This window comes from Tribolium castaneum, chromosome 3, assembly GCF_031307605.1.
Source record: "Tribolium castaneum strain GA2 chromosome 3, icTriCast1.1, whole genome shotgun sequence".
Classification (NCBI taxonomy): domain Eukaryota; kingdom Metazoa; phylum Arthropoda; class Insecta; order Coleoptera; family Tenebrionidae; genus Tribolium; species Tribolium castaneum.
This window is the reverse complement of record NC_087396.1, coordinates 22,899,691-22,927,275: the sequence shown is the minus strand read 5'-3', so window position 1 is coordinate 22,927,275 and position 27,585 is coordinate 22,899,691. Positions and strand designations below refer to the sequence as shown.

The window sequence follows — 27,585 nt, the reverse complement described above, 5'->3', positions numbered from 1 at the left end:
CGCTTGGCAGTCTTTCTGTTTTTTATGTTTGGTTTAACGTGGATTTTTGGTGTAATATACCACTTTCAGGGAAGCACGTTTTTTCTCTATTTGTTTACAATCGCAGGCACTTTGCACGGCTTTGTCGTATTTTTATTTTTTATTGTGTTTAATCCTAGTGCGAGAAACTTGTATTTACATGCTTGCAATGGTCGTGTATCCTGAACAACTGTACTATTAAATAAAAGAAAAAACAAATATGTGTATTTCATCTGATACCAGGAACCTGGCGTGCTTTAAAAAAGCTTTTTAGTTAATTATCCCTTATCAGACACATTTAGTAACGTGTAAAGCAATTTTGATCTTGTTGACACAACTAATCTGAGCCAAATGCATACCATGGTGATAATCAATCAGTTGCTTTAATTAACAAAATTAACTCGAAATGTGCGTGAAACGATTTCTCCTGTTCCTTGTGATATTTTACTCTTTACACACCACAGTAGTAAGTTTTTTAATACGTTCATTTATCGAAAACAACCCCAACATTGCAGCTTAGCTTTCTGGGAAATGCCACTCAAGTTAGTGAGAAAATAACCAAATGTAAAGCTTTCAAGCACGAAGGCCACACGAACATCACAGCTGAGTTGTTTTCGTTACTGCAAAGTAATTACACACTCCAAGAAATCATGCAAAACCTGCTCAACATTTCCCAAGAGTATGAAAACTTTGCCCCTGTTGATGTCTCTCTAGTGGGCCGAATTTTCGCAAAAGTGTCGCTTCTAGAAAAGAACGATTTACAAAAGTTTGCCGAGATTACAAGCAATTTGTTGGAAATTAACGAAAGTGTTCTTTACGAGAGCCAAACTGAGTTTCAAGCCACTTCGAAACTTATTAAGTGCATTGGTAAAATCACCCAACAGGTGGAATCCAATTTTAATTTCATCAACATTACTACAAGCAATTTTTTATTGATTGTCTTTGATTTGAAAGAAATAAATGCGACTGGTTTAGCTGTTTACAGTAAAATTTGTTCAACGCGCGTAAAACTTTTACCACAGAACGCCACTGTTGGTGAAATATCAAAACACAAAAACTTCGACAGTGCTGTAATTTTTCACCCCAAACTGAAGACACAAGTGGACTCGAAAATCGCAATCAATATTTTCCTGAAACCATTGACTTTAAACCACGTATCGGCACGAACAATTTATGGGATTTTTTCGAAAAATCCCGACCCAGTGTCAGTTTATTACAAAATTTTTGATACAAAAAATCAACTCAAAATGTGTGCCGGTTGGTCCAATTCTAGCCACTGGGAACAGTACAACAGTACAGATACAAGTATAGGGTCGTTGATTAGTTGCCCATCTCGCGGAAAATCTCACTTGACTGTGGTCTGGACGCGCCAAAGTGATCCTGAACCACAGTGGACCATCCCTCTGGTAATCAACTTGCTGTGTTGCATTTTCTCAATTCTTGGTTTTTGTGGCATCGCCCTCACGGCAATTTTGTTCAAGAACTGGCGTTGTAACACGGGAAACCAAATTTTGCTAAATTTCGTGTTCGCAATGTTGGCCCAATTCGTCCTAAACGTGGTCGCAAACGCAGTCAACTTGTCTCAAAGTGCACTGTGTTACAGTCTAGGTATAATGCGCCATTACTTCACTCTAGCCCAATTTTCCTGGATGTTTGTTTTTGCAATTTTGCAGTTTAAGCGTTTTGTGGTCGTTCTGGGACGCAGTGATAGCAACATACTCCTAAAATCGTGCCTTTTGGGCTGGCTTTTGCCTCTGCTGCCTGTCGTAACGCTTTTGATCATTGACCACGAAAATTACGAGAGGGATTGTTTCCCGAGAGACTTTCCGCTACTTTTCAGCGTCTGGGGCCCGATTAGCATAATTGTGATTATCAATTTTTTTATTTTTGTGTATATTTTCTACCATATTTTGTACAAAACTGCAAGTAAACCACCGAGTAGCAACAGTGGGATTTTGAATCAGTGGCGTACGGCAGTTTTGCTTTTTTTCCTGCTGGGTGTTAACTGGTTGTTTGCAATTTTGTATGCTTTTTTTCCCGATAATATTATTTATAATGTGCTAGTGATTAGTACCAATTTGCAGGGTTGTGTCATTTTTTTGTACTTTATTGTGTGTAACAAGAGGACTCGAAATTTGTATTTGAAAATGTTCAAAACGTGTTGCAATGAAAATTGATTGGTTTAGGATGTAGTGTTGTACCGATGTTTTAGACAGCTGTACTTATGTTTGATACCGGATGTAATAAACCTATCTGAATCGAAAAATGTGTATTTATTTTATTCCTTATCTATTAAAAATTCTCTTAGTTAATCGCTATTTGTTGAGTTGAGTCAGTATTTGTCTCCAGTTTCGTTAACATATGTAATGCTCCAACAAACATTTTTAATATCTCAGTAATTTCATCTCATCAAAAATGATGTGTTAGTTGTTCCTTGTATTTATACTACTCTATTATAAGAAACAATGAAACATTTTCTTCTATTTCTGGTCATAATTTGTGGAATAACCAAAGTAAGAAGTGTTGCTTGTTAAATTCAGTTAAAAGTAATGTTTGTAGGTTCGTACATTTGCGGACACAGTTTGCTTTGTTCCCTCACAAAATCTTGTCGAATCTTCATGCATCGATCACGCCCAAAGTATTTTCTACAGAAAGTGTCTGCACCAAATCTGGGACACAACGTCTAGTTGCTTTTTCACCAGTTTTGGAAAATTACATCAAATTTCAAACTTTACAATGTTAAAATCAGAAAAACTTAGACAACTGTACAAAATTCAAGTCTTCCTCAGTGGTTGTGATAAATGGTATTCGCTGGTGGAAGAGAATTCATATTTCAAGTCTAATTTTCTTCGAAGAAATGTTTACGTCGTGTTAATGGCCAACTTTTCTATTGCGAAGATTTTTGATGGGACATTTAACGATGGGGTTATTACCAACGCTATACAACAAAAGATTTGCAGAAATTCATCTGAAGAAGTAGTGACTTATTGTGACGTTTTACCAAATAGTATGTCCAATTGGGCTGAAGTTTTTCTATACTACTTAAATTTGGCATTTTTGATACTGTCTATACCAGGTCTGTGTGGCATTGGTCTCACTGCAATCATCTTTAAAGAATGGCGTAAAAATACAAAAAACCAAATACTGCTTTATTTTGGTATCGCTCTAGCAGCAAAGCACTTTTCATCGTTCTGCTTCGAACAAGCATTAGATGTCCCAGCATTAAACGGCCTTGCCTGTTACACATTTGGAGTACTGTACCATTACTTCCAACTAGCGCACTTTTCCTGGATGTTCTTTTTAGGAATTCATCAATTCAAGAGACTTGTCATTGTTTTTGGAGAACTGGAGAACTTACTCCTAAAAGCTTGCCTTCTAGGATGGCTTACGCCAGCCATACCCGTTGTCCTTCTTCTAATTTGCGATTACAAAAATTACGAAGAGTTGTGCATTCCTAGGGATTACGGGCTTATTTTTGCCCTTTGGCTTCCGGCAGCTGCCTTCACACTCTGCAATGCCATCATTTTCTTGTGCATTTTTTACACCTTATTGTTCAAAAGACCCGAAATTCTTCAAAGTCAAGCTAGTGATAATCGAGCTTCGAAGTACCTTCGACACGCAATTCTGCTTACTTTCATGCTTGGCATTAATTGGGTGTTTGTTCTTGGGGATATTTTATTTCCAGAAAATTTTTTCTTTCGCTTTTTTGCGGTCACGACCAGCCTCCAGGGCTTTGTCCTCTTTCTCTTTTTTATTGTACTGACTGAAGAAACGCGAAACATGTATTTTCATCTTTTTAGGAAATGGTTCAGATGCTTCAGGTGGCATCAAACAGAAACCTACGTAGTCAGTCTTACCGTTAATGAGTGATTGTAAGCAATTTTCTTTGTGCTCAAATCATCGTTTTGTAAATTCTCAATAAAATAATTATAATTTGAGTTTTTACATATAATAATAATAATAATAATAATAATAATAATAATAATAATAATAATAATAATAATAATAATAATAATAAAAATTACAAAAAGAGATCTGTAACAGAATCTAAAAATTCTAAAAATTCTAGTTAATATGGAAACAATCATCAGAATATTTATTCGCATTTTTTGACGGTGCTTTTAGGATTATGTTTCTATAGGCTCTAGGTGTTAAAAAACTAATTGAATCTCTTGCAGACAATCTTGGCACTAAAATGCCAACCTTGGAAAGTAGATAAAAGCAATCAATCTTTAAAGATAATAAGTTTGAACCCCCCTTTTGATATAATTAGATATAAGAAATCATCTTCTGTTTTGCTTATCAGAATTAAGGTCCAATATTTTAGATGGATCTTCTACTCGTAAAATATGAACACAGAATAATTCCTAATAAAATTACTCTACACGGAGAAAACTGTCTGTTAAAATTTGTCTAGTACGTTTTTTCTAATATTTTTAATATTTTCTTTTGTTAGCATTAATATTTATTACATTACTAACTAAATATTTTTTTTAATAAGATTAATATATTTTTTGATGCAAATTAAATACGTCTGTACATAATTTCTATTGTCCAAAAAGATTATACATTACGCATTAATACCTAGGTGCCAGGTTTTGTTAATGGTTAACTTATGGTATATTAAAATGTGAGAGAACATTTTTAACAAATTATTTTATTACCATTTAATAAACTTTGCGACTATCCTTATTTTTAATGAAAATTCTAATAGTGTGTATTATATTTTTTATAAAGTGTAATGGATTTTCTTCTCTGTGTAATAAATCTGGTTATTTGCGCTATTTGCAGAAATATTTAATAATAAATATTTGTTAAGCAGCTGTTTGTAGTGTTATTAAAAATTATGAATCATGAGCTACAGTCACAATCGGAGATATGCTAACAATCATGGCTAAATGTTACAGTAAAGTTTATTGAGTTATGTAATTTGATGGCGAAAGGTTGGTGCTTCAAAAATCGTCAAAAATCTCGTAAAGCACTTCCTTTCAAGTCCTGCCATGGGATGGAATTAATTAATCCTTTCGAATCCTTGCACAATCCTGCCGTTGCATGTCGTGTGACTCCATTGAGTAAGGATGGCATGACTGTGCGTGTAATGGGAAAAAATGGATTGCAGACGCATTTCGTAATTGTTGAAGAAGACGCTCAATTTCAGATGAGTCGCAACCGAGCAGAAAATTGAAAAATGGACACACTTTTACCGGTTTTTGGAGCAAGGTCGACACGGATCCACGACCGTTGTGTTTTAATATTGATGATTCATTTTTAAACTTGCTCTCTTCGCTTCCGAGCGGAAACTGTGCGCTTTCCGGCGATTGAGGGATTAAGCATTTATCCATTCAACTATCAAGTTTCTAAGCCATCAAATTAAATCTGATTTAAAAAATTGTATAATCTTGTATTTCGAAAGAGCAAATACGAGGCAACGTAAAACTGTGTGATATACGACATTCCATGTGGTGAAAATGCCAACATCGCTAGGCAAATATTCGTGTGAAAACGCTTTCGGCATGAATCACATGCAGAACTTCCCATTGTTATTTTTCATTATTTAAATAAAAATTTAAGCTCACGGTCAGTAGTTTTTGTCCCTTCTTTCTAATGCTTGAAAGTTCTGCCTAATTTACTCTCATCAAGATAATCCATGTTTCAAAAGCCATTTTCTTTGCTCAATTTATCGCCCAGTGTATCATTAGCGTGATTTATGAGCCGCTGCTGATGCATGTTTCGAACTGGATTTTTGGTTATTCGTGTGGGTAATTGCACTTTCCATGAGCATCCCATCTAAAAATCGTCAATTCCAATGACCATACAGTTGCATAAGAGCGTTTTTTCGGCTTGGAACAATGCTTTTGACACGGTAGGAGAGCCGGCGGCTGGGCAACTTTCTACAGCCCCTTTCTTCCCCTTCTCTAGCGAGCACCAAGAGATCTTCAGCTTCTTCAACTTGGTGTCAGTTCTGCCGAACGCGATGGACTCTTGAGCGGCTTTTGTGATTGTGAAGTGATTTGTACCGACTCAGGATGTGGATTAAGACGATAGTGAGTGTTTTCGATTTTGTGGCCAAATGCGAAAATAATTTTTGTGTTTTTTTGCTAATTGAGCGACCTCAAAAACTGACACCGATTTGAGCATTTCTGGGATAAGTAAACAATTATCCGAAAAAATTGTGCCATCGTCAAAATCAAAATGCTTTCTAATTACGTTACTTTCGAGACGATTCGTTGATTAATTTTGGATCACGTTGAGGTTTCTACTAATTTGTCACTTTTACTCGCACATGCATTTTTGCGTTAAGCTGTAATTTAACAGAAAGTGAACGATTCTTTCCTGGTGGTTTTTATGGACTGGGATGGCAAGACAACGGCTGGAAAAGTGGTTCCGCGTTTTAATTTTGTAAAAAATTACCTAACATGTTGTTACAATCGAATGCAAATGTGTTATTAAAAATGGTCTCGGAAAATTTCAGCGGCCACTTTCTAACACAAATCTTCCATAGGTTACAAAAAATGATCTTAATAACATCCCGTGGCATTTTCTGGTCAATATGTAACGTATTTTATAATCAATCTTGATCGACGTTTAGCACAAGTTGCTTTGAGGAAGCTATTTTTTGTTACTCTTGTTAACCATTTCTCTTTTTTTCTTTTCATAAATAAACTTGTTTTTTTATTTTTCTTAAGGTTTCTTCAATTTTAAGAGTATTTCCAAATTTTATATTGTTTTAAAATATTTTTTACCTTAATAAAAATAAAAAAAAATTTTTTTCAATATTTTTGGTAATTTATCTAAGATCTATAAACTCCACTATTTTAATAACCAGAGAATAAAGAATAGTGTGCCTGAATTTGACTCATTAAAGTACTTTCTGTTAAAATTAACTAAAAACTGACTAAAAGATCAATGTCTCGAAATTATAGGGTTTTGACCCTTTAGATAATTTAAATACCAATCTCAGTCTTTCAAACCTGTTTCTAGCTATCCAATAATAAGGAAAATAATTCTGACTAAAGACCTGTTTCAGATCCCTTAATAATAAAAAAAAATTTTCTTGAATTATTTTACTGGAGGCATCAACCGATTGACGGTTAAAAATCAACATTAGCTGTATCTTTCACTGCTCCAGTTGGAGCTGTTTATTAGTTTCGATGTTAAACACGCCCAAGTTAAATTACGGTTCATTATTGTTATCCAATATCTGGCACATCATTTGCAATGTAAATTTGAGCAATAAATAGCAAGCATGTCACAGCTAACTGTAACTTCTTCCCATCGCAGTGAAACTTGTGTCAAAATTTCACAATTCAGTGCGCAAAATGACCACATCTTCTCCCAAACTCCCTTACATCACACTCTCACGCAAATGATTTAATTATCCCTAATTATGGAAATGCGAGGATTTGATTCTTCTCATCATTTCCATTGCGCAAAACGCCACACTTTGCCTAAATTACACCATTTTGTTTGCGATATAATCTGCTGTGAACTGTGGCGAATTCTTGTCGTAAAAGCAACCGCAAGTCGCAAAACCGTTGAATATTTTCTGGTCTATTTTACGACCGCGACCTCGTTCAAGTTCTAGGTGAAGGCCATGGTCCGGGGTGACTAGCACGCATTTTTCGGCGTGAAAGTCCCCCAGGACCTGGTGCACTTTCGGTTTCGCGGCCCATTTTCAGTTCCGTTAGCGGAGAAACGCAGCACGTGTGTTGCATTCGGAGTGGTTGGAAACTTGGACCGTTGGGGCATCTCTAGGTCGCTGACTTTCATCATTGCCTTTAAAGGTCGCCTCACATCTAATTGGAGTAGAAATTGCACGATGGTGTCAATAGAGATGCTTTTACACGGTGTAACACTTTATCGGATCATAATTATTTAATATCGCGGGGCTAAGACTTTGAACAAAAAAAGGGAAATTGACGGAGTTACTGGCGAAAAAATTCTTTTATTTCTACTCTCACTAAAAACTGGAGATTGTGACTGGCGCTGAATACATTTAGTAGAACGGAAGCTTTTTTCATTGGGAAAAACTCGAGTAAATTTCCAGCATCACAGAATTTAGATCAAAAATTAAACATCTGAGTTCTGTGGGTTGGTTCATCGATATCCAATGACAGGCACCTCAGGCGTGTTATTACAATTTTTTGCGAGATGCACTAAAGGTGGGACCGGTTTTTATCGCTCAGATAGGCATTTGACGAACAAATGAGCGGCCAGTCCCGCCTACAAACTCGAAATCGAGGGAAACAAAATGAAAAGCAATAATTTTTTACACACGAATTAATTTTATTGTGCTTAAAATGCCTAAATTAAAAATTACTAACTTAGTTAACACAATGCAGTCAAATTAATTTTTCAGGTCCTAAAATATGTAAACCAAAATACAAAACAAATAAGCTACTTTAATAAACCTGTACAAAATGCCTATATAGTTCAGTAAAACACATAAAGCTGGACAAAAGGCCTTTATAAAATTAAGTATATTATTGTTAGTTATTCATAATTTATTAATTAAAGAATGCAGTAACAACTGTTAATTAACCTTTTCCAGTTAATGTCCTGAGTAATTAATATTTTAATTGAACAAAACATCGCATAGGAAACGCAAAATCTCTGTGATGTACTCAAATGGATTTAATTGCAATTGCCTAATGAACTGTCTGGTATAAGAGGTGTGATGTAAGATGTGAGGATATGTACATCATTTATTCATTTCCTAGCTTAGGAAAAATAAATATTTTCCGTGATGGTGATAGAAGTACCGTAATTGGTCTTTTATTCTTTCAATGAGAACAATTAGGAGTGTTACGTGCGCTCTCAGCCGCTTAAAGGAACGGAAGTAATTGCATGAAAAAAAGGAAAGAAAAAATCAAGGGTTTCGCTTTATTTTACACAGTTTTGAGAAATATTTGGCGCTTAGTTTTAATAAGAAAGTTCGTCTGAGCCGAAGTAAGCGCCCGTTTCTCTTGTAGGTGTTAGTAGGCTGCGTCCTCGCGACCTTGGGCTCTGAAGAGCAGCGTTCGAATAACAAGAAGAAGGAAGACCCTCGAGGCAAACGCAATCTCCAGTACTTGGCTCACCATTACAACGGTCCTCATTCCTACCTGGAAAGGCGGATATCCACGGGTTCCCAAATTCCATCACTGTACCATTCTCAGTTCTTCCCAGGTCCTAGGTCCTACTCGCCGTATCACAAAGGTAGACCACATTCTCTATATCCGCCTCCTTATGCCGTTCAAATGGAACCTCTCGTCCACTACTCGCAACGAGATCCTTTGTACGATACTAACACTTTATCCCTGAATGCAGATGGCCAAGACGACCTCTTAACCGATAATAACCACCTTAGCGAGAACGTTTACGGGCCGCAAAAACACGTAGTCGAAAGACCCGTCTACATTAAAGAGCCCGAACCCATCATTGAAATCATTATCAAGGAATCGAACGTTACTTTACCGCCGCCTCCGGCGCCGCCCACGCCGCCACCAAAGAAAAAAGAACAAGTGCAGGTGTTTTACGTCAAGTACAAGAAAAACCCCAACGGACACGGCAAAGAAAGCGTGATTTATGACAAACCGATCCCTGCCATCTCCCAGCCGGTGCCAGAAGAACACGAGGAACCCCAACCCTACCACCACCATCACCAGGAAGTCGTGACTTCACCACCTCCCCCAAGTACCACCCTACGCACGATTATCCGCCCAGATTCCGAAACCTACCACAGTCCCAGTGGTGTTAAAGTAACTTTCGGCAAAGAATCCTTCGATTACGATAAAAGATCGAGCAAACCTGAAGATCTGAAAGCTTCACCAGGTGACCACAGATCAATCCAGTTCCCCCAAGGACGACAGTTATCCTCGTTCCCCCCAAGTGTCCCCCGACGCCCTTCTAACCACAACTTCAACCCTTCGACAAACTCACGCCAACCCCAACCCTACCGCCCTTTCAACTTCTTCCGACAACAAACGCAAAATTTCAGGCCTAACCCGCAACAATACTCCACTTTGCCCAAATTTCCCGAATTTTCACAACCGCCCAAAACCAGTCAACGGTTTCCACCACCAAGACCCGTCCCACCCCAATTCCAGCGCCAACCAGTGCCCTACCAACCGTTTGAGGCTTTGAGGACACAACCGCCCATCCAGTTCAGACCACAAACGCACTTCCCGGTTACTCAATCCCCAATTACGGAAAAACCACATTTCAACCAGTTCAGGCAACAGTTCAACCAAGCCAAACCACCGTCGAGTCAATATCACACCCTCCCGCAGTTTCAACAAGAAAACAACTTCCCACAGAGGCCTGAACCACAGTTTCAACAACCGCAACAAAGGCCAGAACCACAATTTCAACAACCGCAACAAAGGCCAGAACCACAATTTCAACAACCACAACAAAGGCCAGAACATTTTCAACAACCCCAATTTCAACAACCTAGCATTATCCCACCAGGAGGTGAACTAATTCAATCCCTTCCTAAATTCGAGCAACATATTTCTGTTTCTGAACCCAGTCCTTCCCAGTTTCAATATCAACCACAATCCAAGAAACAAGAGCCACAACAGCAGTTCCAATATCAACCACAACCAAAGCAACCAGAGCCACAACAGCAATTCCAATATCAAACACAACCAAAACCACAAGAGCCACAACAACAGTTCCAGTATCAACAAAAAACCAAGCAACCGGAGTTTCAATATCAACAACAACCCAAGCAAGAGTTTCAGTATCAACAGCAACCCAAGCAAGAGTTCAAATACCAACAGCAACAATCCTCGGTTCAAGTTGAAAAACCCAAACAACATCAACACTCCCCTGATCAACTTCAACAGCAACTACGCGAAGCTAACGCTTTCCAGGAATCAATCCGTCACTCCTCTCCCCAGTTTTTCAACTTCCAACAACCCCAGTATTACCAAACTTCGCCCAAACCTACAACTCCCAGACCCACAACCAGTACGACAACACAAGAGCCGGAAAAACCATCAACAACGACCAAAGACCCCAAAGTTTTGAACGCGCAACTTCCTGATGAAGTCCCGGATGACCTCCGGCAACAACTCCTCTCGTCTGGAATTTTGAACAATGCCGATATTTCCGTTCTGGATTACGATAAAGTTGGGGATATCCCACTCTCGGCGCTTCCTCCAGACCAGTTGGCCAACTTTTATAGTGCCGGAGGTGCCCAACAGATCGCTGCTGGAAGTGAGCCGGTGCCGGCAGTAGCCGACAGACAATTCGAAGCGGAAGCTTCAGAAATCCACGAAGTGACTGCCAAGCCAGAGGTGCAGATGAAAGTTGTGAGATACGACCCGGAAAGTGATCGGGGTCAGCAAGTACAAGAAGCGTACGTTAAGAACGATGCGACACAGGTGGAACCCGTGGTTCTCAACGACGAAAAATACAACAGGTAGCGCATCAATGAAACTAGACTTTAAACCAACTGAAGATTTTTTCACAGATACTTGCCGCTGAAAGTCAGCGGGGCCCAGTTCCCGATCCCGGACGTTCCCGAACTGAAGGGCAAAAAAATTTCAAGTGTCGTGGTCCTAGCTCCTGTTAAGTACGACTTTGCGTCCTCGCGCCAAACGCGCGACGCCAAAGAAGTCGAGTTGGTCGAAGGCCAGTTCCTGAAGGAACTGCTAGAAGACCCTTCGACCGAGAATTTCAAAAGGTTTCTAGAGAATGAGAATCGGACGCGAAGCGATCGCCAAGCCGTGATTCTACTAGTGACAGGGTAAGGAATTTTGCACGTAATGTTTGTGCTAATTGGTATTTCCAGACCGAATGAAGCAAAAGAACGCGAGATTTTTATGTACGACCTGGCGACCCAGACTGTGAGCAAACTGAACGGGGAGCTGTCCAGTGCTTTTGTGAACGCAGCTGAGGCCAATTCGCTCAAGGACACCAAAGCCTCGGCGTCTGAAATCGTCGAGACCAGGGTGCCTGTCATAGACCCCCAGAGCGACCTGGAGACCGAAGCGTCCGAAAACCTGGAGAGCTTCGTGGATGTGTCTGGGATTCCAGTCGATGACGATTTGACCGCAAGCGAGACACGGCATAGCAAGACTGGCGTTTAAGGGCAAGAGTGAGGTGGAAGGTCGATGAAGGGGTTCGCCGCAGGCGAACGCAACCCCACGTGCATATTCGCAAAAATTTATTTATTGAGACATCGTTATTTTCCAACTCGACTCTGTTCTTTGACTTCCGTTTTTGACGATATTGCCGGGGCTGCGTCAGCAGTGGCCAACTTTTTCATCCAGTGGTTAGATTTAGGACGGGTCTGGAATATTTCCGGCCCTTTTTGTACAGTGTATGATAAGTGTATTACTTTTATAATAAAGAATTTGTAAGAATTGATGCTGACCTACTAAGGGTATGGAGATTAGGAGGAGATCGAGGACAGATTTCACCGAACGGTTTGCCTGAGATGAGTTCTCTAATTGGCGAATTCCGACAAGGTTTCACTTTTATTTGATGATTGCCGACGAGCAAATGCGCCGTTTAGAAGCAAATTAACAGGAAACCCCAATTTTTAACGGTTTATCAGTTAGCGTGCGACATCTTTCGATAAAATGCCACACACTAGAGTTATCGATTTTACGCCAAGACGCCGTTTAAATGATTCAACCTTTTTGTAATAAAGTTTATTTATAAAATTCGTAGAAACAAAAATACATCTTAATAACTAACAGAGTATGTCAAGCGTTAAAACCTATACGAAAATATAACAGTATCAAGGCCCGTCTATTGTTGTTCTTTCCTTTAAGACGCGGGAATTGGGCTTTTGTCCCTTTTTTCTGTAAAAAAACATAACAACTCACACTTTCCCAATTCGCATGCTTACCTTTAGCCTTGTGCTTAATATCGTTTTGTGGCACCTCTGGTAAATCATCGACGGACAAATCCCCCAGTTCTTTGTCCAAATTCTCCAGTTCCTTCTCGAGCTCTTCTTCGTCGATACCATCGTCCTCGAAACCCACCGGGTGGGCAATGGCATCGGAAATTTCGTCATTAAGGTCTCGCTGTTCCGCTAGTTCGTCCAAAATTTGCCCCACTTTGTCCACATCCCTACAAATCCTCATAACACATGGCCAGTTTGTTAAACCCGTACCAATTTTTCTGCGTCCCTTTCAAGGCTTTCGCCGCCTTGTCCATCGACTCGACGGCCAGTTTGTTCGTATTGGCCTTTTCCAGGAGCTCTAGTTGCGCCTCCAGAGTGGTCAAGGCGCCATCAACGTGCTGGAGCTGGCGCTCGAGGCGTTTCTTTTTCTGAAGGGCCTGGAGGGCAGCTAAAATCGAAAATGAAAAAAAAAATGTGTTTTTTATGGCAAGCACACCTTTTTTGTTGGTCGAGGCGTGCTTTTTGGCATTGGAAATTTCGCTTTTTAGTTTTTCTTCCAAACTGTTTTGCTTCCTGAGGAGGCCGTCTTCGGTTACTTTGAGTCGTCGTATTGCTTCAGGTAGGGTGGGTTTTTTGTCGGGCTTTTGCCCCCTGATTTTTTTAAAGAAACTCATTGTGAACACTGAACAGGCACTCAGAACGGACGCCGCGGAAATGAACAGCGACGCAAGCGTCGATTCATCGGGAAATTGTGATTAAGGGTATTAGTGTCAGTGTAACACGAGGAGTGCAATATGCAGGTGCATTTTGCGCGCCGGTCTTATCGCACTCTGATAAAAATTCATTGATGGACGATTTCCCACATAAACGTAAACAGGAAAATTGGCAAAAAAGAAAGGGCGTGTGGCTTATGTGTGCAGAGAAAAAATTTTATTCGCAGTTCTTTAAACATTTTCCGCATGATATTCATTATTATCTAAATAAACCTGAATATTTCTATTTTATAAAAAAATACTTGCTTCCCTTATTTCTGATTTTATCGAATGCGATTGATTGGAGCGAATTTTTTGGACGTGCGAAATGAAACAAAAAATATCAAACGATAGAACTTTATTTAAATACAACACAAGAAACAAAAACAATGGATACACAAACAAAAATAAATTAATTTTATTAGCTTAGAAGCAAAACGAACGAATCAAGTGAACAAAAAAAACTTCAGTCTTCGGCTTCCATGTCCGACTCGGACTCGCTGGAGGAGTCACAGGACGCTGCAAGCGACTCCCCTAACTTCTCCAACTCCTCCCTGCTCAAACTCTTCAAGTAGAGCTCATAATCAGCGATGTACTTCCGCCTGAGTTCATTCAACTTGGTCGCAAAAACCTCCTTCTCCTTCTTGGTCATGGCCTTCCAAATCGTCTCCGGCTTCTCCTTGCCTTTGTAAACACTCAAGAAAAACTTATACTCGTTGGAGGGAGGCATTGTGGGTTTCTCCAACCTCTCTTTCGGTTGGTCTTCAATTTTCGGGGCAACAGTGGGGCTCTTAATTTTTTTATTGCGACTTTCCTCCTCCCGCACCTGGTCCCGTTTTTCTGGAGGTAAAGTCGCAATGTATTCTTCAAGTTTCGAATCGTATTCAAGCCACATCTGCTCGACCCGAGTCCTGTACTCAGCCTTCTCTTCCTCAGAACAGGCCCTCCACTTGTCCGAAATGTAATTAACGCAGTCGCGGCTGTTAATTTTCCGGATCTCGTCCGTCTCCATCATCATTTTGAGGAACAGCTGGTAGGGCCCCTTGGGCGGCCTTTGGGGCTTCCCGGAGGCGCGCTGCTTGATCTTTTGCTCGTTTTTGTTGAGGAGCGGCTTCAGCTTCCCCGGTTCGTAGTCAGGGTGCTCCTTAATGTACTCCTTCAAGTCCTCCAAATACTTGGCGTACTCCTCCTCGGCCCAGTTGATCCAGAAGAACTTCTCCTTGTCGCTAAACTCGTTCCAGCGCTCGCGACACTTCTGGATCACCACGTATCGAGAGACTTCGCTCTCCTCCTTCTCGGACTCCACTTTGACGAAGAGTTCGAACGGAGTCTTGGGTTTCTCAGGCCCTTCGTAGGATTTGCCACGTCGGGGCGTTTTTTTCGGGACTAGGTCTGGATGCGCCTCGTAGAACACTTGCAACTTCTCCAGGTACTCCTGTCGTGCGATTTTGGCCAACTGTTCGTACTTTTCCTTCTCCTTCATGGTCAAGTTTTTGAACAACTCGCCCAACTTGCGGGACACTTCGACCGGGTGGAGGTCGGGGTTTTGGGCCATGACTTCGGACCGCTTGGCTTCGAAGAAAAACATGTAGGAATTTTTGGGCTGTTTGGGCTTGTCGGGGTGCTTCGCCCCCGGACGGACCTTCGGGTTCGTCACCCATTGCCGGATATCGGTCGCGATCTCGCCCAAAAGTCGGTATTTGCGCACCTGCTTGCACAGAGAGGCCCACTTGTCTTGGCACTCCTTTGGGGAGTAGTCTCCAAACGCGATGTTTTCCCAGTTTAGTTTTTCTAAACGGGTATGGAAAGAAAGGTTATCGTCACTTGGGATGTTTTCCTCAATGTTTGAGATTAGTTGAAGGACGGCGTCCTGGGGCCATGTAATTTGCTCTTCGTTTGGGTTGTTGTTCTTGGTTATGTTAGTCGTGTCCGTAAGCACACTCTTGGTAAATTTATGTTTCTTGCGGTTTTCGTCATCTGAGCTTGAAGACTTTCGTTTGGGCATTTTTGCGCACGAATCAAAGGGAATTGGGGCAAAATGGGCAAAAGCACGCCACGATTTTCGAAACTTAAACAGCAGGGTCGCCAACTTATGAACAAAACCCCACTTTTAATCCCGGTAAAATATTAATTTAACTGGAAATTAAGGCCCCAAACGGTATAATAGCATTGATTTGGGAAGAGGTGTGGAAATTAAGTCAAGTTCAATTAAAAAGAGTAAGGTAAAATTGTTGTTATGTTTAAAAACCAAAAACGAGTGCTGCCAATCGCGACACATAACCACACTTCCTTGCTCGAATTCAAATTAGAAATTGCGTTACGAAATAAAACCAACACTTTTTATGTAAATAATTTTATTTCCTACCAAAGAATAGTAAAATTAATCCAACAACATTAGATTACACGATTCAGCTTATCGAATAATATATACCTGTTTATGTACAATATTAAAAAAGCGATTTATTTTTGAAACAATGCTTGTGACTAACACTCGTGCCTACTTGCTGAAGCTGTATGTGTGACACCAACTGTTAGTACGTGTCGCCTCTTACGAGGCCCAGTTTTCCAATTCTTTCATATCATCATCTTCCTCGACTTTTTCTGGAACAATGAAAAGTAGAAAAAATCTAAAAAAAAAGACACAGGGACTCACTTGCTGGTTTGGGTTTGGCAATCTCGCCGGTGGGGACTGGGGGCAGGGGCGTGGGCACCTCCACCAATTTCTCCTCCAATGCTTCCTCCTCCAAAGCCTCCAATTCCTTCTCAAGCTCATCTTCGTCCATATCTTCACCGAAGCCAACTGGATTACTGATTGCGTTTGAAATCTCATTGGCTAAATCTTGCTGGTCGGCAATGTCGTCCATCATATTGTGGACCTCATCAACATCCCTGTGAAAAATTAAAGTTTGGCCTTCGACTAGAGTTATAAAGCGGTCCTTACATGTTGAGGTGGGCATTTTTGAGGGCGTCCGCTGCGTTTTTCATCGTTTTGAGTACGGCTGTGTTGGTGTTGGCCCCCTCGAGGGCCTCCCGCTGCATCTCGATGGTGCTGAGGGTGCCATCGATCTGCTGGAGCTGCTTTTCGTAGCGTTTCTTCCTCTTGAGGGCCTGGATGGCCGCTGTTCGCAAAGTTAGCTTTGGCGGCTATTGGGGTTATTGGTCTCACCTCGTTTGTTTTTCGACGCGTTTTTCTTCGCTGTGAGGATCTCTTGGTCGATCTTCGATTCGAGGTATTCCTGTTTTTTGATGAGCATGTCTTCGGTCTCGCGCAGCTTCTGGATGGCCTCCCCTGTCGTGGGGGCCTTCTCCTCCTTCTTGCCGAACATTTTCCCGAAAAAACTCATCGTGGCGCGGGGAAGGGCACGGTTTAGTCACGAAAGTCCACCACACTTGTTAAACTAAAACGATTTGGGTTTATTTACTTAAAAATCAAAAATACGTTTTGACAGGTTTTGTTCGTCGCCATCTGCCAGATGACTCATCGGCGCAAATACATGGAAGTGGCTAAGGTTGCACATTGAATAATTAATTTTATTATTTTTTTATTTAATAATATATAACAATAATTAGTTTTTGTTGGAACGTATATAATTATCGAAAAACTGGAGCGACTCTTGGAGGTCGGCGTATTTTGCATAAGTGCAAGCGTCGTCGAGTTTCAACCACTTGAAGTCTTGGTGCTCCTCTGATAATTTCACCTCAGCCTTGGGGTTTGTGAGTTCGGCAAGCCAGTAAATAACTTTCTTGGGTTTCCCCTTTACGTTGTAATTTAAAATTTTCTTCACATCGTCGAAGATTTTCAAATCTTCCTGCTTCAAACCGGACTCTTCCATCGTTTCCCGAAGGGCAGTCACCATCTCAGTCTCACCAGGGTCCACATGCCCTGACAAAACATTATTATTTTTGAAAGGAAAAACTGAAGGTTACCTTTAGGAGGGGTCCAGTGGTGTTCGCCATACGAAGTTTGCAATAAAAGATACAAAATATTATCGCAGGCCTTTTTATAAATCACAAAGCCGGCCGCAACTTTCATTTGAAATTTTACGTAAATCGAATTAAAAATTAAAAGGTGAGGTTAGATTCAACCGGTTAAACTGTCAGAAGTGTCAAACAATAAATTTGAGAAACGTTTGTATTTACAATTATTTAATTGTGGACTTGGGACTGACAAAATCTTAATTAATTTACACTGCACCGAACGCTTTATGTAACGCTTTAGCCTCTGCCGAGGAAATGGGTTTCAAGGTGAAGCCCTCTAACCTTGGTTCATGTTCCAAATCCCTTAATTTATGGATTTTGCTCTTAATATTTTTATCCAACTCTAAAATATCCTTATCAGCGTTTGCAATTTCTAAAAAACTTTGGTCAGAATATTGTAAAAAAAATATTTTTTGCGGACCTGTTTTTAAAATCTCCTTACATTCACTAGTCGGTCGTTCAATAAAAACTGAACCGAGCTGCATCCAAGCCCTTCGGTCCTCTGTGCCCTCCAGGGCCCTCAGGGCTTCCCTAAACTTATTCCTGGAATTGGACAAATCCAACTTTGTTTCTTTTTCAGTTAAAATGTCTTGCGCTAGAGTTTCCACCTCGTATAAGTATTGAAACGATTTCTGGTTTTGCACGTCTTGGAATTGGGACATTTTCTCACAACAAGACGTAACTTTACACACCATAACCACCACCATCATCCATTTGACATTAGAGGTTAGGTGCTAGTTGTGTTTTCGCACCGTCATTTGAACCAAACAAAACTGCCCCAAAATGGCTTTAGCCGAGATTTGCGGAATGTCGGACTTCGACACCTTCAGACGCGAAGCCCCCTTCGACAACGAAATCGCCAAAATGAGCAACAACTTCACCCACAACACTTTGCTCAGCGTACCCCCCTATTCTAACGTAAGTAGCCCCTTGAAAATACCCCCAGATAACAAATTTGTGACAGCCGGCCGAGAACCTGGCCTACTTCTCGAAGGACGAGTCAGGTCGGGACATCAAAATCAAGTTTGACCACGGCACCACCACGCTGGGGTTCATGTACAAGGGGGGCGTAGTGCTCGCCGTGGACTCCCGAGCCACGGGGGGCCAATTCATCGGCTCCCAAACCATGAAGAAAATCGTCGAAATCAATGATTTTCTCCTGGGGACTTTGGCCGGGGGCGCCGCTGACTGTGTGTATTGGGACCGCGTCCTGGCTAAGCAGTGCCGCATGTACGAATTACGCAACCGGGAGCGGATTTCGGTCGCAGCCGCCTCGAAACTGATGGCCAACATGGTGTATAATTACAAGGGGATGGGGCTGTCAATGGGCATGATGCTGGCAGGATGGGACAAAAGGGTATTTATTTGAACAAGTTAGACCGCTTGATCAGTGTTGTTGTTCAGGGGCCCCAGCTGTATTACGTGGATTCGGAGGGGACCAGAACCCCTGGGAAAGTCTTCAGTGTTGGCTCGGGCTCCATTTATGCGTTTGGCGTCCTGGATTCGGGGTACAAGTGGGATTTGACGGATGAGGAGGCGTATGATTTGGGGCGCCGGTCGATTTACCATGCCACCCATCGGGACGCCTATTCTGGTGGTATCGTCAGGGTGTACCATATGAAGCCGACCGGCTGGGTGCATATTGATAACAACGACTGTATGGACTTGCACTACAAATACCAGGACGAGAAGTTGCAGGAAATAAATAAGGTTTAGCTTTGTAATGAATTAAATTGAATAAATTTTTTTAACATAGTTGGCGTTTGTTTTTCCCTGTCATTCCTGTCATTGTCACTATGACGCATCCAAATTCAAGTTTAATTAATAATTTGCGGTAAGTGGATTGATTAATTAAAATTAGTTGTGAGAAATCAATAATTAGATGAGAGTTTCTCGTCTGAAGTATGTAATTTGTATTTATCACACCGTGCGCTGCGCGTGCCCAATCGGCGACGATGAAAAACACAAAACGATCGCCAAACAATCGAAAGGCGTGACTTTGACATCTGACAGCATGGAAGTCGGACCCTTGACTTCGGAGCCAACTTGGCAACAACTCCAAGATTATTACAACAAGAACGCCTCAAAGCTGGTGATTAAGGACCTTTTCGCCCAGGACCCGAACCGCTTCAACAACTTCAGGTGAGTGTCAAGCGCGTTTCATTGAAAAATCGCCCGGAAAATTGGAAAAGCCGAGTGACCTCTACGCGTCCTTGCACTGGAGTTTGTTTTCACTAACCGGAGGCCACTGAGATAATATTATTGTTTGATTTTTTTTCAGCTTGAAGCTGAAAACGCCCAACGATGGCGACATCCTGGTCGATTATTCGAAAAACCGCATCAATTCCGATGTTCTCAAACTGTTGTTTTCCTTGGCCCGCGCCCGCAAGGTCGAAAATGCACGCGATGCAATGTTTTCCGGGCAGAAAATCAACTTTACAGAGGACAGGGCCGTACTGCACACGGCTTTGCGTAATCGCTCCAATCAGGCGATTCTAGTCGATGGGAAAAATGTGATGCCGGAGGTGAATGCGGTCCTGGAGCACATGAAGCAGTTCACTAATTCGGTCCTGAGCGGGCAGTGGAAGGGGTAATTAATTCAATTATTGTTGCATAATAACAGGTAATTTTTTCGCTTTCAGTTACACAGGCAAGCCCATCACCGACGTGGTGAATATTGGCATCGGGGGCTCCGACCTGGGCCCCCTTATGGTGACCGAAGCCCTGAAGGCGTACGGTCGCGGCTTGCGAATGCATTTCGTGTCGAACATCGACGGTACGCATTTAGCCGAAGTTTTGAAAAAAATCGACGCTGAGTCTGTACTTTTTATCATTGCTTCGAAAACATTCACAACACAGGAGACAATAACCAATGCCACTTCGGCCAAGCAGTGGTTCTTAACCCATGCTAAAGATGTAATTTGCTTGCAAAAATGCAATTTTTTGTTGTTTTAACTGGGTTTTTAGCCTGCTGCTGTTGCTAAACATTTCGTTGCTTTGAGCACAAATGGGCCGAAAGTGAAGGAGTTTGGCATCGATACGGCCAATATGTTTGAGTTTTGGGACTGGGTTGGAGGTAGGTATTCCCTGTGGTCCGCTATCGGGCTTAGTATTTCGCTGGCGATTGGGTTCGAGAATTTTCTCCAGTTGTTGGAAGGGGCGCATTATATGGATAACCACTTCAGGTCGGCGCCCTTGGAACAGAACGTAAGTATCGATTCCCGGCAATATTGATTAATTACGAACCAGCAATACTTGAAAATATGTATTTATTTTGATTTGGTCAACTGGACTCTATAGAATTCGCTCGGTTAAAAAACGGTTTAGTTCGCTTGGTTTGACCAGTTATAGCTTAAAACAACAACTGTAGAAGAGAAAAATAGAGATTCTGAGCAAAAAAGGAATTTTGAAATTGTCGAAAAAAGAACGTAAAACTAGTTTTATAACAAACTTACAAACTTTATTTTTAATCAGCAAACAGTATCGTGAAATAAATAACTAGTAGTTGTAGTAGGAACTCAAGGTCTTAACAAAGCTTCTGTTCCTTTGTTGATTTCGAAGATTTATGTTGTCAGTGTGTTGTGTATTTTTTGAATCTTCTTTTTGGTATTTCGTGTCTTCTATCTTTTGTCCTTTGACTTTTGTGTCTGCTGTGTCTTTAGTGTCTTCTGTGTTTTCTTCTATTGTTTTCTGTCTTCTGAATCTTCAGTATGTTGTGTTTTCTATTAAATTTCTGATGTCTTGTTCTTTTATGTTTTCTGTATATTTTTGGTCTTTTTTTTTGTCTTATGTGTTGATCAAGGAAGCTTGACAAAATCAGTATTTCTGCCAAGTGTCAAAAATGCCTCAGCGGCCGCACAGGCACACCGCCGGCGGAAAAATCAGTTTCGTCACTCGGCACGTGTGTAAACTCGATCGTTTAGAACTCCAACGTGAACTGCCTCGTGTGGCTCCTTTCGCCCCCGCTTACAAGAAATGTTTGTACAGTTTTCGCAAATGGACAGTTGTCAGTCGTTACAACCCCGAAAGCAAATTATACTTCCGAAGCAATTTGTCCCTGTTCAAGGAGCAACAGCGTCAACTCCGCAACAAAAAACTCCGAATGGTTATTCATCCTTTGAGCAAATTTGCAATGTATCGCAAAATGTTTATTGGTTTTCTGTGGATGATCGCGTTCGTCATTGATCCGCTTTTCAATGCTTTTATCTCTCCTTTCTACACAGTGGCCAAAGATGTGAAATACAAAGAGGTGACACCACAGGAATTGATCCTCATGATTATGAATTGTGTGTTTCTTGTTGATACAATTGTTCAGTTTTTCATGGGGTTTTTGGTGCCTCGGACCAAGGAGATAGTGCTTGACCCGCAGAGGGTGGCTAGAGAGTACCTCAACGCGTACTTTTTGTACGATTTTATTCCGGCTGTTTACGGGATTATTTACTATGTCTGTAATATTGAGTATCTGAAGGACTTGTTCAAGATTTCGATACGCGTTCGTCTCTGGCTCAAAATACCTCCAGTGTATGCCGTTCGTTTCGTCCGGATTAATTCAATGTTGGAGTACATCGTCCACACTTTGCAGTTTTTCAGAGTGCGCGAATCCTTTATCAAATGCATCACAATTGCGTTAATGATGATGTTGATTATCCACTGGTGGACTTGCGTCCTTTACATTCTTCCCGTCATAACCTACTATGAGCGTTTCCCTCTTTCCAACTCCTACATTCTTAAAACCACTCTTGGCACTAATCGCCCCCTTGATAACGTCTACGTTGATTGCCTTCTTTGCACAGTTTGTCATTTCTTTGGAGCTGGCACAGGCAATATCGAAACTGAAAACCCTTTTGAACAACTAGTCCTCGCATTGATTCTCATCTGCGGAATCGCATGTCACATTTATGTCATTGCTGAGGTCCTCCATCTCTTCGGAACCATCAATGTTTCGGAGGCCAAATACGAAGAACTCATCTACCAACTAAACGAGTACATGGTTACGAAAAAACTCCCTTTCATGTTGCGAAAACGCCTCCTAATGTACTACGAGTACCGCTACCAAAAACACTTCTTCATGGAACACCTTATCCTCAACTCGCTTTCTGAACACCTCCGCTACGAGATCCTCTTGTACGGCTGCCGCAATTTGATAAACAAAGTCAAACTGTTCCAAGGAGCCCCGAAACAAGTGATTGGCGCTCTTGTCGCATTGCTCAAACAGGAGATTTTTTTACCCGACGATAAGGTCGTCAAACTGGAGACTGTGAACAATAACGTGTACTTTATTTCCTACGGAACGGTAGCGGTGTGTCTACCAGATGGTAGGGAAGCGTTTCATATGGAAGATGGCCAACACTTTGGGGAAATGTACCTCGTAACGCAAGAGCATTATATGGCCGAAATAGTCGCAGTCGAAATCACCGAAGTGTATTATTTGGATAGTAGAGATTTCTGGTACGTGGTGTCCACGCATCCGGAACTTGCCGATAATTTGGAGAAGACTGCGTTGGTTAAGGCAGTGGCGCTTAAGGAGATTGCCGCAGCGCTGGACACTGCCATAGACACTTCGGATATTTTGATGGAGCTGAGGAAGGGGCACATTATTAAGTCGGGGCGTAAGCGATAAAAACAGTTTTAAGCCCAGTTTTGTACAGATAGTGGATAATAAAATATCGTTTTTTCTTTTTTATATTTCGGCAACAAGTGATTTAGCAACATTATGTAAGTTTAGGAGGCCATTTTTATTCCAAAATTCGGCGTTTTATCTGATCTTCCTTCGTTTAACTCTCCCTAAACAAGTCTAGCTTCTCTGTTTTCTGTCGTCGGTATTTATGGTGCCTTCTGTCTTCTGGATCTTTTGTCGTCTGTGTCTTCTTTGTACTGTTTTCTATCTTTTGTCTTCTGTTTTTTGTTTTGTTTTCTGATTTTGCTCTTGCCTTGTGTTTTCTGATTTCTGTGTTTTATATTCCATCTTTTGCCTTCTTTGTTTTCTAGCTTCTGTCTTTTGTGTTTACTGTCCCTTTTGTCGTTTGGTTTGTATTTCCTGCATTCTGTATTCTCTTTTCTGACCATAGTTTCTGAGTTTTGTCTTCTGGTTTGTTGTTTATTCCTTTAATCAAGAAAGCTTGCCAAAAGTCAATAATTTCTGCAAGTGTCAAAAATGCCTCACGTGCCTTACAAGCACACCGCCGGCGGCAAAATCAGTTTCGTCACTCGCCACTTGTGCAAACTCGATCGTTTGGCACTCGAACGTGAACTGCCTGGTGTGGCTCCTTTCGCCCCCGGTTACAAGAAATGTTTATACAATTTGCGCAAATGGACAGTTGTCAGTCGGTCCAACCCCGAATGCAAACTGTACTTCCGAAGCAATCTGGCGCTGTTCAAGGAGCGACTTCGTCAACTTCGCAACAAAAAACTCAAAATGATTATCCATCCCTTGAGCAAATTTGCAATTTATCGCAAAATGTTTATGGGTTTTCTGTGGGTGATTGCGTTCGTGATTGATCCGCTCTTCAATGCTTTTCTCGCGCATTTCCTCAAAGCGGACGAAGTCGAGGAGTACGAAGAGCTGGAATTGCACGAATTGGCCCTTATGGTCATGAATTGTATGTTTCTTGTTGATGTGATCGTTCAGTTTTTCCTGGGGTTTTTGGTGCGTCGGACCAAGGAGATCGTGCTTGACCCGCAAAGGGTGGCCAGACAGTACCTCAACACGTACTTTCTGTACGATTTTCTTCCGGTTTTTTACGGGATTCTGTATTATGTCATTAATATTGAGTTTTTGAAGCGCTTGCTCAAAATTCCGCTTTACTTCCACCAGTGGCTTAAGATACCTCCAGTGTATGCCATTCGTTTCGTCCGGATTTATTCCATGTTGGAGTACATCGTCCACACTTTGTACTTCTTTAACGTGCGCGAGTCCTTCGTCAAATGCATCACAATTGCGTTAATGATGATGTTGATTATCCACTGGTGGGCTTGCCTTCTTTACATAGTTCCCGTCATAAGCTACTATCTGGGTTACCCTCTGTCCAACTCCTACATTCTTAAATCGACCATTGGTACCACCCGCCCCCTTGACAACATCTACGTCGAGTGCCTGCTCTGCACAGTTTGCCATTTCTTTGGAGCCGGCACAGGCAATATCCAAACTGGTAACCCCCTTGAACAACTAGTCCTAGCTTTGATTCTCATCTGCGGAATCGCGTGTCACATTTATGTCATTGCTGAGGTCCTCCACCTCTTCGGAACAATCAATGTTTCGGAGACCAAGTACGAAGAACTCATCTACCAGCTAAACGAGTATATGGTCACGAAAAAACTCCCGTTAATGTTGCGAAAACGCCTCCTAACCTACTACGAGTACCGCTACCAAAAACACTTCTTCATGGAAAACCTCATCCTTAATTCGCTTTCTGAACACCTCCGCTACGAGATCCTCTTGTACGGCTGCCGCAATTTGATAAACAAAGTCAAACTGTTCCAAGGAGCCCCGAAGCAAGTGATTGGCGCTCTTGTCGCATTGCTCAAACAGGAGATTTTTTTACCCAATGATCAGATCTTTAAAGCGGACTCTGTGAACGATAACGTGTACTTTATCTCCTACGGAACGGTGGCGGTGTTTTTGCCGAATGGTAGGGAAGTGTGTCATATGGAAGATGGACTACATTTCGGGGAACTTTTCGTTATAACGCAAGAGCGTTTTTTGGCGGCTGTTGTCGCAATCGAAATTACAGAAGTGTATTATTTGGATAATAGAGATTTCTGGTATGTGATGTCCACGCATCCAGAGATTGCCGATGGTTTGGAGAAAACTGCCAGGGCTAAGGTGATAGCTCTTAAGCAGTTTGCCGAAGACATGGATACGGCTGTAGACAGTTCCGATATTGTGACCGAGCTGAGAAAGGGGCACATTATTGAGTCGGGGCGCAAGCGGACGCGGTAGAAACAATTTTAAGCACAATTTTGTACTGATAATAGATAATAAAATACCATTCTGCTTTTTTATATTTTCTATTTCGGACAACAAGTTTTTTTGAACGAATTCTCGTTTTATTTTTAATTATCACACCGATGTGTATAATGTGTATTCAAACATATATGCAATACTCTAACTAAAATAAACGTATTTTTTCAATTACTTGTTTTTTTAAATCAACATTAATTAACTTGACATGCATTTTCTTTCAAAAATGTACTCGTTCAAACACCAATTACACCTTGTTACAATCAACAATTTTTTAATGTTTTACAAATTTTCTAATTTTTTTAGTCGAACCAAAAAAACGTACGACTGTTTGCTCTCTGTAACTGAATAAATATTTATTTGTTTTGCCACAAAAAATTGAAACTTGCTTCTTACGTTTGTTATATAATAATACATAATACGGTGTTATATTAAATAACAAGTGTTATATTAAATTTATTTGAGAATAGGATACTTTTTAAATAAATACAGCTCCCGTCTTTTGTAGCTTAGCTATTTTTAAGTTGAAGTTTTGATATTTTGTAGATATTATTTATACTCTACGACACATTCCAGGAAAATATTTTTGATTATACAAAAAAGTAATGACGTCATAATAATATTTTTTAATGGCATCCTATTATTTTTTAGAGCTGATTAGGATGTCTTTCTAGCTTCTTACATGTTTCTAGTTTTTTAGTCGGATTACTGCTGGAAAAATTAAAACTAAAAAAATCGGTTACACCTTTAGTTTTAAAAATTACTAAAAAAAGAAACGGTGCTTTCTTGGTGATATGATTAGTACGTACGTCTTGAACAAGGTCTAACAGACTTATTAATTGAGTTTGATTGATCTGAATTACTACAGGGTGTTTAGAATTTATTTTCAAACTTCTTAAACTTTATAGCCTTTTATTTTGCTTATTTGCCTGTTCGTCAAACTTTTTTGCGACACTCTGTACAAACTGTCTACACTTCGACAGTTAGCATCAAAAGGTGCTAAATTAAATTTAGTTGAGAATAGGATACTTTTTTTTTTAAATATTTTATGAAATTCCTTTCAGGCTCCAGTGATTTTGGCCCTTTTGGGCGTCTGGTACCACAACTTCTACGGCGCCGAGACGCACGCTCTCTTGCCCTACGACCAGTATTTGCACCGTTTCGCGGCCTATTTCCAGCAGGGTGACATGGAGAGCAACGGCAAATACGTGACCCGAAGCGGCCGAACGGTGTGTTATATAATTAGGAAAAAACAAATTTTTTCGTTAGGTGAATTACAGCACAGGGCCGATCGTGTGGGGGGAGCCGGGGACCAACGGGCAGCACGCCTTCTACCAGTTAATTCATCAAGGGACCAGAGTTATCCCCGCCGATTTCATAGCTCCGGTGCAAACGCTCAACCCCATCAATAATGGACTCCACCATAAAATATTGCTGGCCAACTTCTTGGCGCAAACGGAGGCGCTTATGACGGGGAAAACGGGGGAGCAGGCGCGTGCCGAGCTCCAGAAGCAGGGGCTGGGGGGAGAGGCCCTGGAGAAGATCCTCCCGCATAAGATCTTCGAAGGGAACAGGCCGACTAACAGTATTATGGTGAAGAAAATCACGCCGTTTACGCTCGGCGCGCTCATTGCCATGTACGAGCACAAGATCTTCACTCAGGGAATCATCTGGAATATCAATTCGTTTGACCAATGGGGAGTGGAGCTGGGGAAGCAGCTGGCGAAGGCAATCGAGCCCGAATTGCAAGACAATAAAGCCGTGACTTCGCACGACTCGTCCACAAACGGACTCATCAGCTTCATCAAAGCCAATCATTAAGGGGTGGCGTGGCTCTGTATAGGTGTTAGGGAGATTAATATATTGTATGTTTTTATTAATAAAGAGATATTAGAAGTTGGAGTTTTTTTATCCGCTGTTACATCATGCTTTTATCTATCAAGGCCGAGGGATTTTTCCATTGAGGAAACTCCTATTCCGTGCCCTCATTTCAGTGAACTTAACCTCAAACGTTTCGCTGCAGTTTCTTTTAA

The 27,585-nt window shown here is 41.2% G+C and overlaps 10 protein-coding genes and 1 long non-coding RNA gene across 13 annotated transcripts; 6 read left to right on the top strand and 5 right to left on the bottom strand.

Annotated features, from left to right (window-relative positions):
• Positions 1-206: 206 nt before the first annotated feature.
• On the top strand, positions 207-2,276 carry LOC103313549 (adhesion G-protein coupled receptor G6-like). Its single transcript, XM_015981278.2, has 2 exons — positions 207-484; positions 534-2,276. The coding sequence occupies exons 1-2, from the start codon at positions 425-427 to the stop codon at positions 2,193-2,195; spliced, it is 1,722 nt and encodes a 573-aa protein (XP_015836764.1). The 5' UTR covers positions 207-424; the 3' UTR covers positions 2,196-2,276.
• A 111-nt stretch (positions 2,277-2,387) lies between these two features.
• LOC107398162 (uncharacterized) lies at positions 2,388-5,593 on the top strand. Its single transcript, XR_010333383.1, has 2 exons — positions 2,388-2,531; positions 2,578-5,593. It is a non-coding gene; the product is annotated as an uncharacterized LOC107398162 (long non-coding RNA).
• A 336-nt stretch (positions 5,594-5,929) lies between these two features.
• On the top strand, positions 5,930-12,378 carry LOC100141679 (uncharacterized). 3 transcript variants are annotated; one of them, XM_064355537.1, is made up of 5 exons: positions 5,930-6,062; positions 8,991-9,216; positions 9,328-11,428; positions 11,480-11,755; positions 11,801-12,378. In XM_064355537.1, the coding sequence occupies exons 1-5, from the start codon at positions 6,045-6,047 to the stop codon at positions 12,096-12,098; spliced, it is 2,919 nt and encodes a 972-aa protein (XP_064211607.1). In that variant the 5' UTR covers positions 5,930-6,044; the 3' UTR covers positions 12,099-12,378. The 3 variants fall into 3 exon arrangements, with proteins under 3 accessions (XP_064211607.1, XP_064211606.1, XP_008195294.2); XM_064355536.1 differs by having other exon boundaries at positions 8,991-10,351; positions 10,385-11,428; XM_008197072.2 differs by having other exon boundaries at positions 8,991-11,428.
• Positions 12,379-12,650: 272 nt separating this feature from the next.
• On the bottom strand, positions 12,651-13,645 carry LOC658368 (charged multivesicular body protein 4b). The gene is made up of 4 exons (XM_964762.4): positions 13,359-13,645; positions 13,133-13,310; positions 12,866-13,089; positions 12,651-12,818 (listed from the first exon to the last, which is right to left on the bottom strand). Exons 1-4 carry the CDS (start codon positions 13,534-13,536, stop codon positions 12,784-12,786), a joined length of 615 nt encoding a protein of 204 aa, XP_969855.1. The 5' UTR covers positions 13,537-13,645; the 3' UTR covers positions 12,651-12,783.
• Positions 13,646-13,957: 312 nt separating this feature from the next.
• Positions 13,958-15,856, bottom strand: LOC658441 (nucleolar transcription factor 1). Its single transcript, XM_964829.5, has one exon. The coding sequence runs from the start codon at positions 15,617-15,619 to the stop codon at positions 14,081-14,083; it is 1,539 nt and encodes a 512-aa protein (XP_969922.1). The 5' UTR covers positions 15,620-15,856; the 3' UTR covers positions 13,958-14,080.
• A 95-nt stretch (positions 15,857-15,951) lies between these two features.
• Positions 15,952-17,097, bottom strand: shrb (shrub). Its single transcript, XM_964897.3, has 4 exons — positions 16,781-17,097; positions 16,556-16,733; positions 16,268-16,503; positions 15,952-16,215 (listed from the first exon to the last, which is right to left on the bottom strand). The coding sequence occupies exons 1-4, from the start codon at positions 16,956-16,958 to the stop codon at positions 16,163-16,165; spliced, it is 645 nt and encodes a 214-aa protein (XP_969990.1). The 5' UTR covers positions 16,959-17,097; the 3' UTR covers positions 15,952-16,162.
• A 42-nt stretch (positions 17,098-17,139) lies between these two features.
• On the bottom strand, positions 17,140-17,676 carry Datp (Diadenosine tetraphosphatase). Its single transcript, XM_964969.4, has 2 exons — positions 17,542-17,676; positions 17,140-17,497 (listed from the first exon to the last, which is right to left on the bottom strand). The coding sequence occupies exons 1-2, from the start codon at positions 17,645-17,647 to the stop codon at positions 17,181-17,183; spliced, it is 423 nt and encodes a 140-aa protein (XP_970062.1). The 5' UTR covers positions 17,648-17,676; the 3' UTR covers positions 17,140-17,180.
• A 58-nt stretch (positions 17,677-17,734) lies between these two features.
• Pdrg1 (Pdrg1 prefoldin-like subunit) lies at positions 17,735-18,302 on the bottom strand. The gene is made up of 2 exons (XM_965042.4): positions 18,014-18,302; positions 17,735-17,965 (listed from the first exon to the last, which is right to left on the bottom strand). The coding sequence occupies exons 1-2, from the start codon at positions 18,300-18,302 to the stop codon at positions 17,799-17,801; spliced, it is 456 nt and encodes a 151-aa protein (XP_970135.2). The 3' UTR covers positions 17,735-17,798.
• Positions 18,226-19,347, top strand: Prosbeta5 (Proteasome beta5 subunit). The gene is made up of 3 exons (XM_965101.4): positions 18,226-18,510; positions 18,557-18,949; positions 18,997-19,347. The coding sequence occupies exons 1-3, from the start codon at positions 18,376-18,378 to the stop codon at positions 19,306-19,308; spliced, it is 840 nt and encodes a 279-aa protein (XP_970194.1). The 5' UTR covers positions 18,226-18,375; the 3' UTR covers positions 19,309-19,347.
• Positions 19,348-19,474: 127 nt separating this feature from the next.
• Positions 19,475-27,448, top strand: Pgi (Phosphoglucose isomerase). Its single transcript, XM_965165.5, has 6 exons — positions 19,475-19,734; positions 19,874-20,182; positions 20,235-20,508; positions 20,560-20,799; positions 26,617-26,781; positions 26,822-27,448. The coding sequence occupies exons 1-6, from the start codon at positions 19,475-19,477 to the stop codon at positions 27,371-27,373; spliced, it is 1,800 nt and encodes a 599-aa protein (XP_970258.4). The 3' UTR covers positions 27,374-27,448.
• On the top strand, positions 20,806-23,277 carry LOC107398151 (potassium/sodium hyperpolarization-activated cyclic nucleotide-gated channel 2-like). Its single transcript, XM_015981205.2, has one exon. The coding sequence runs from the start codon at positions 21,434-21,436 to the stop codon at positions 23,210-23,212; it is 1,779 nt and encodes a 592-aa protein (XP_015836691.1). The 5' UTR covers positions 20,806-21,433; the 3' UTR covers positions 23,213-23,277.
• Positions 27,449-27,585: the final 137 nt, after the last annotated feature.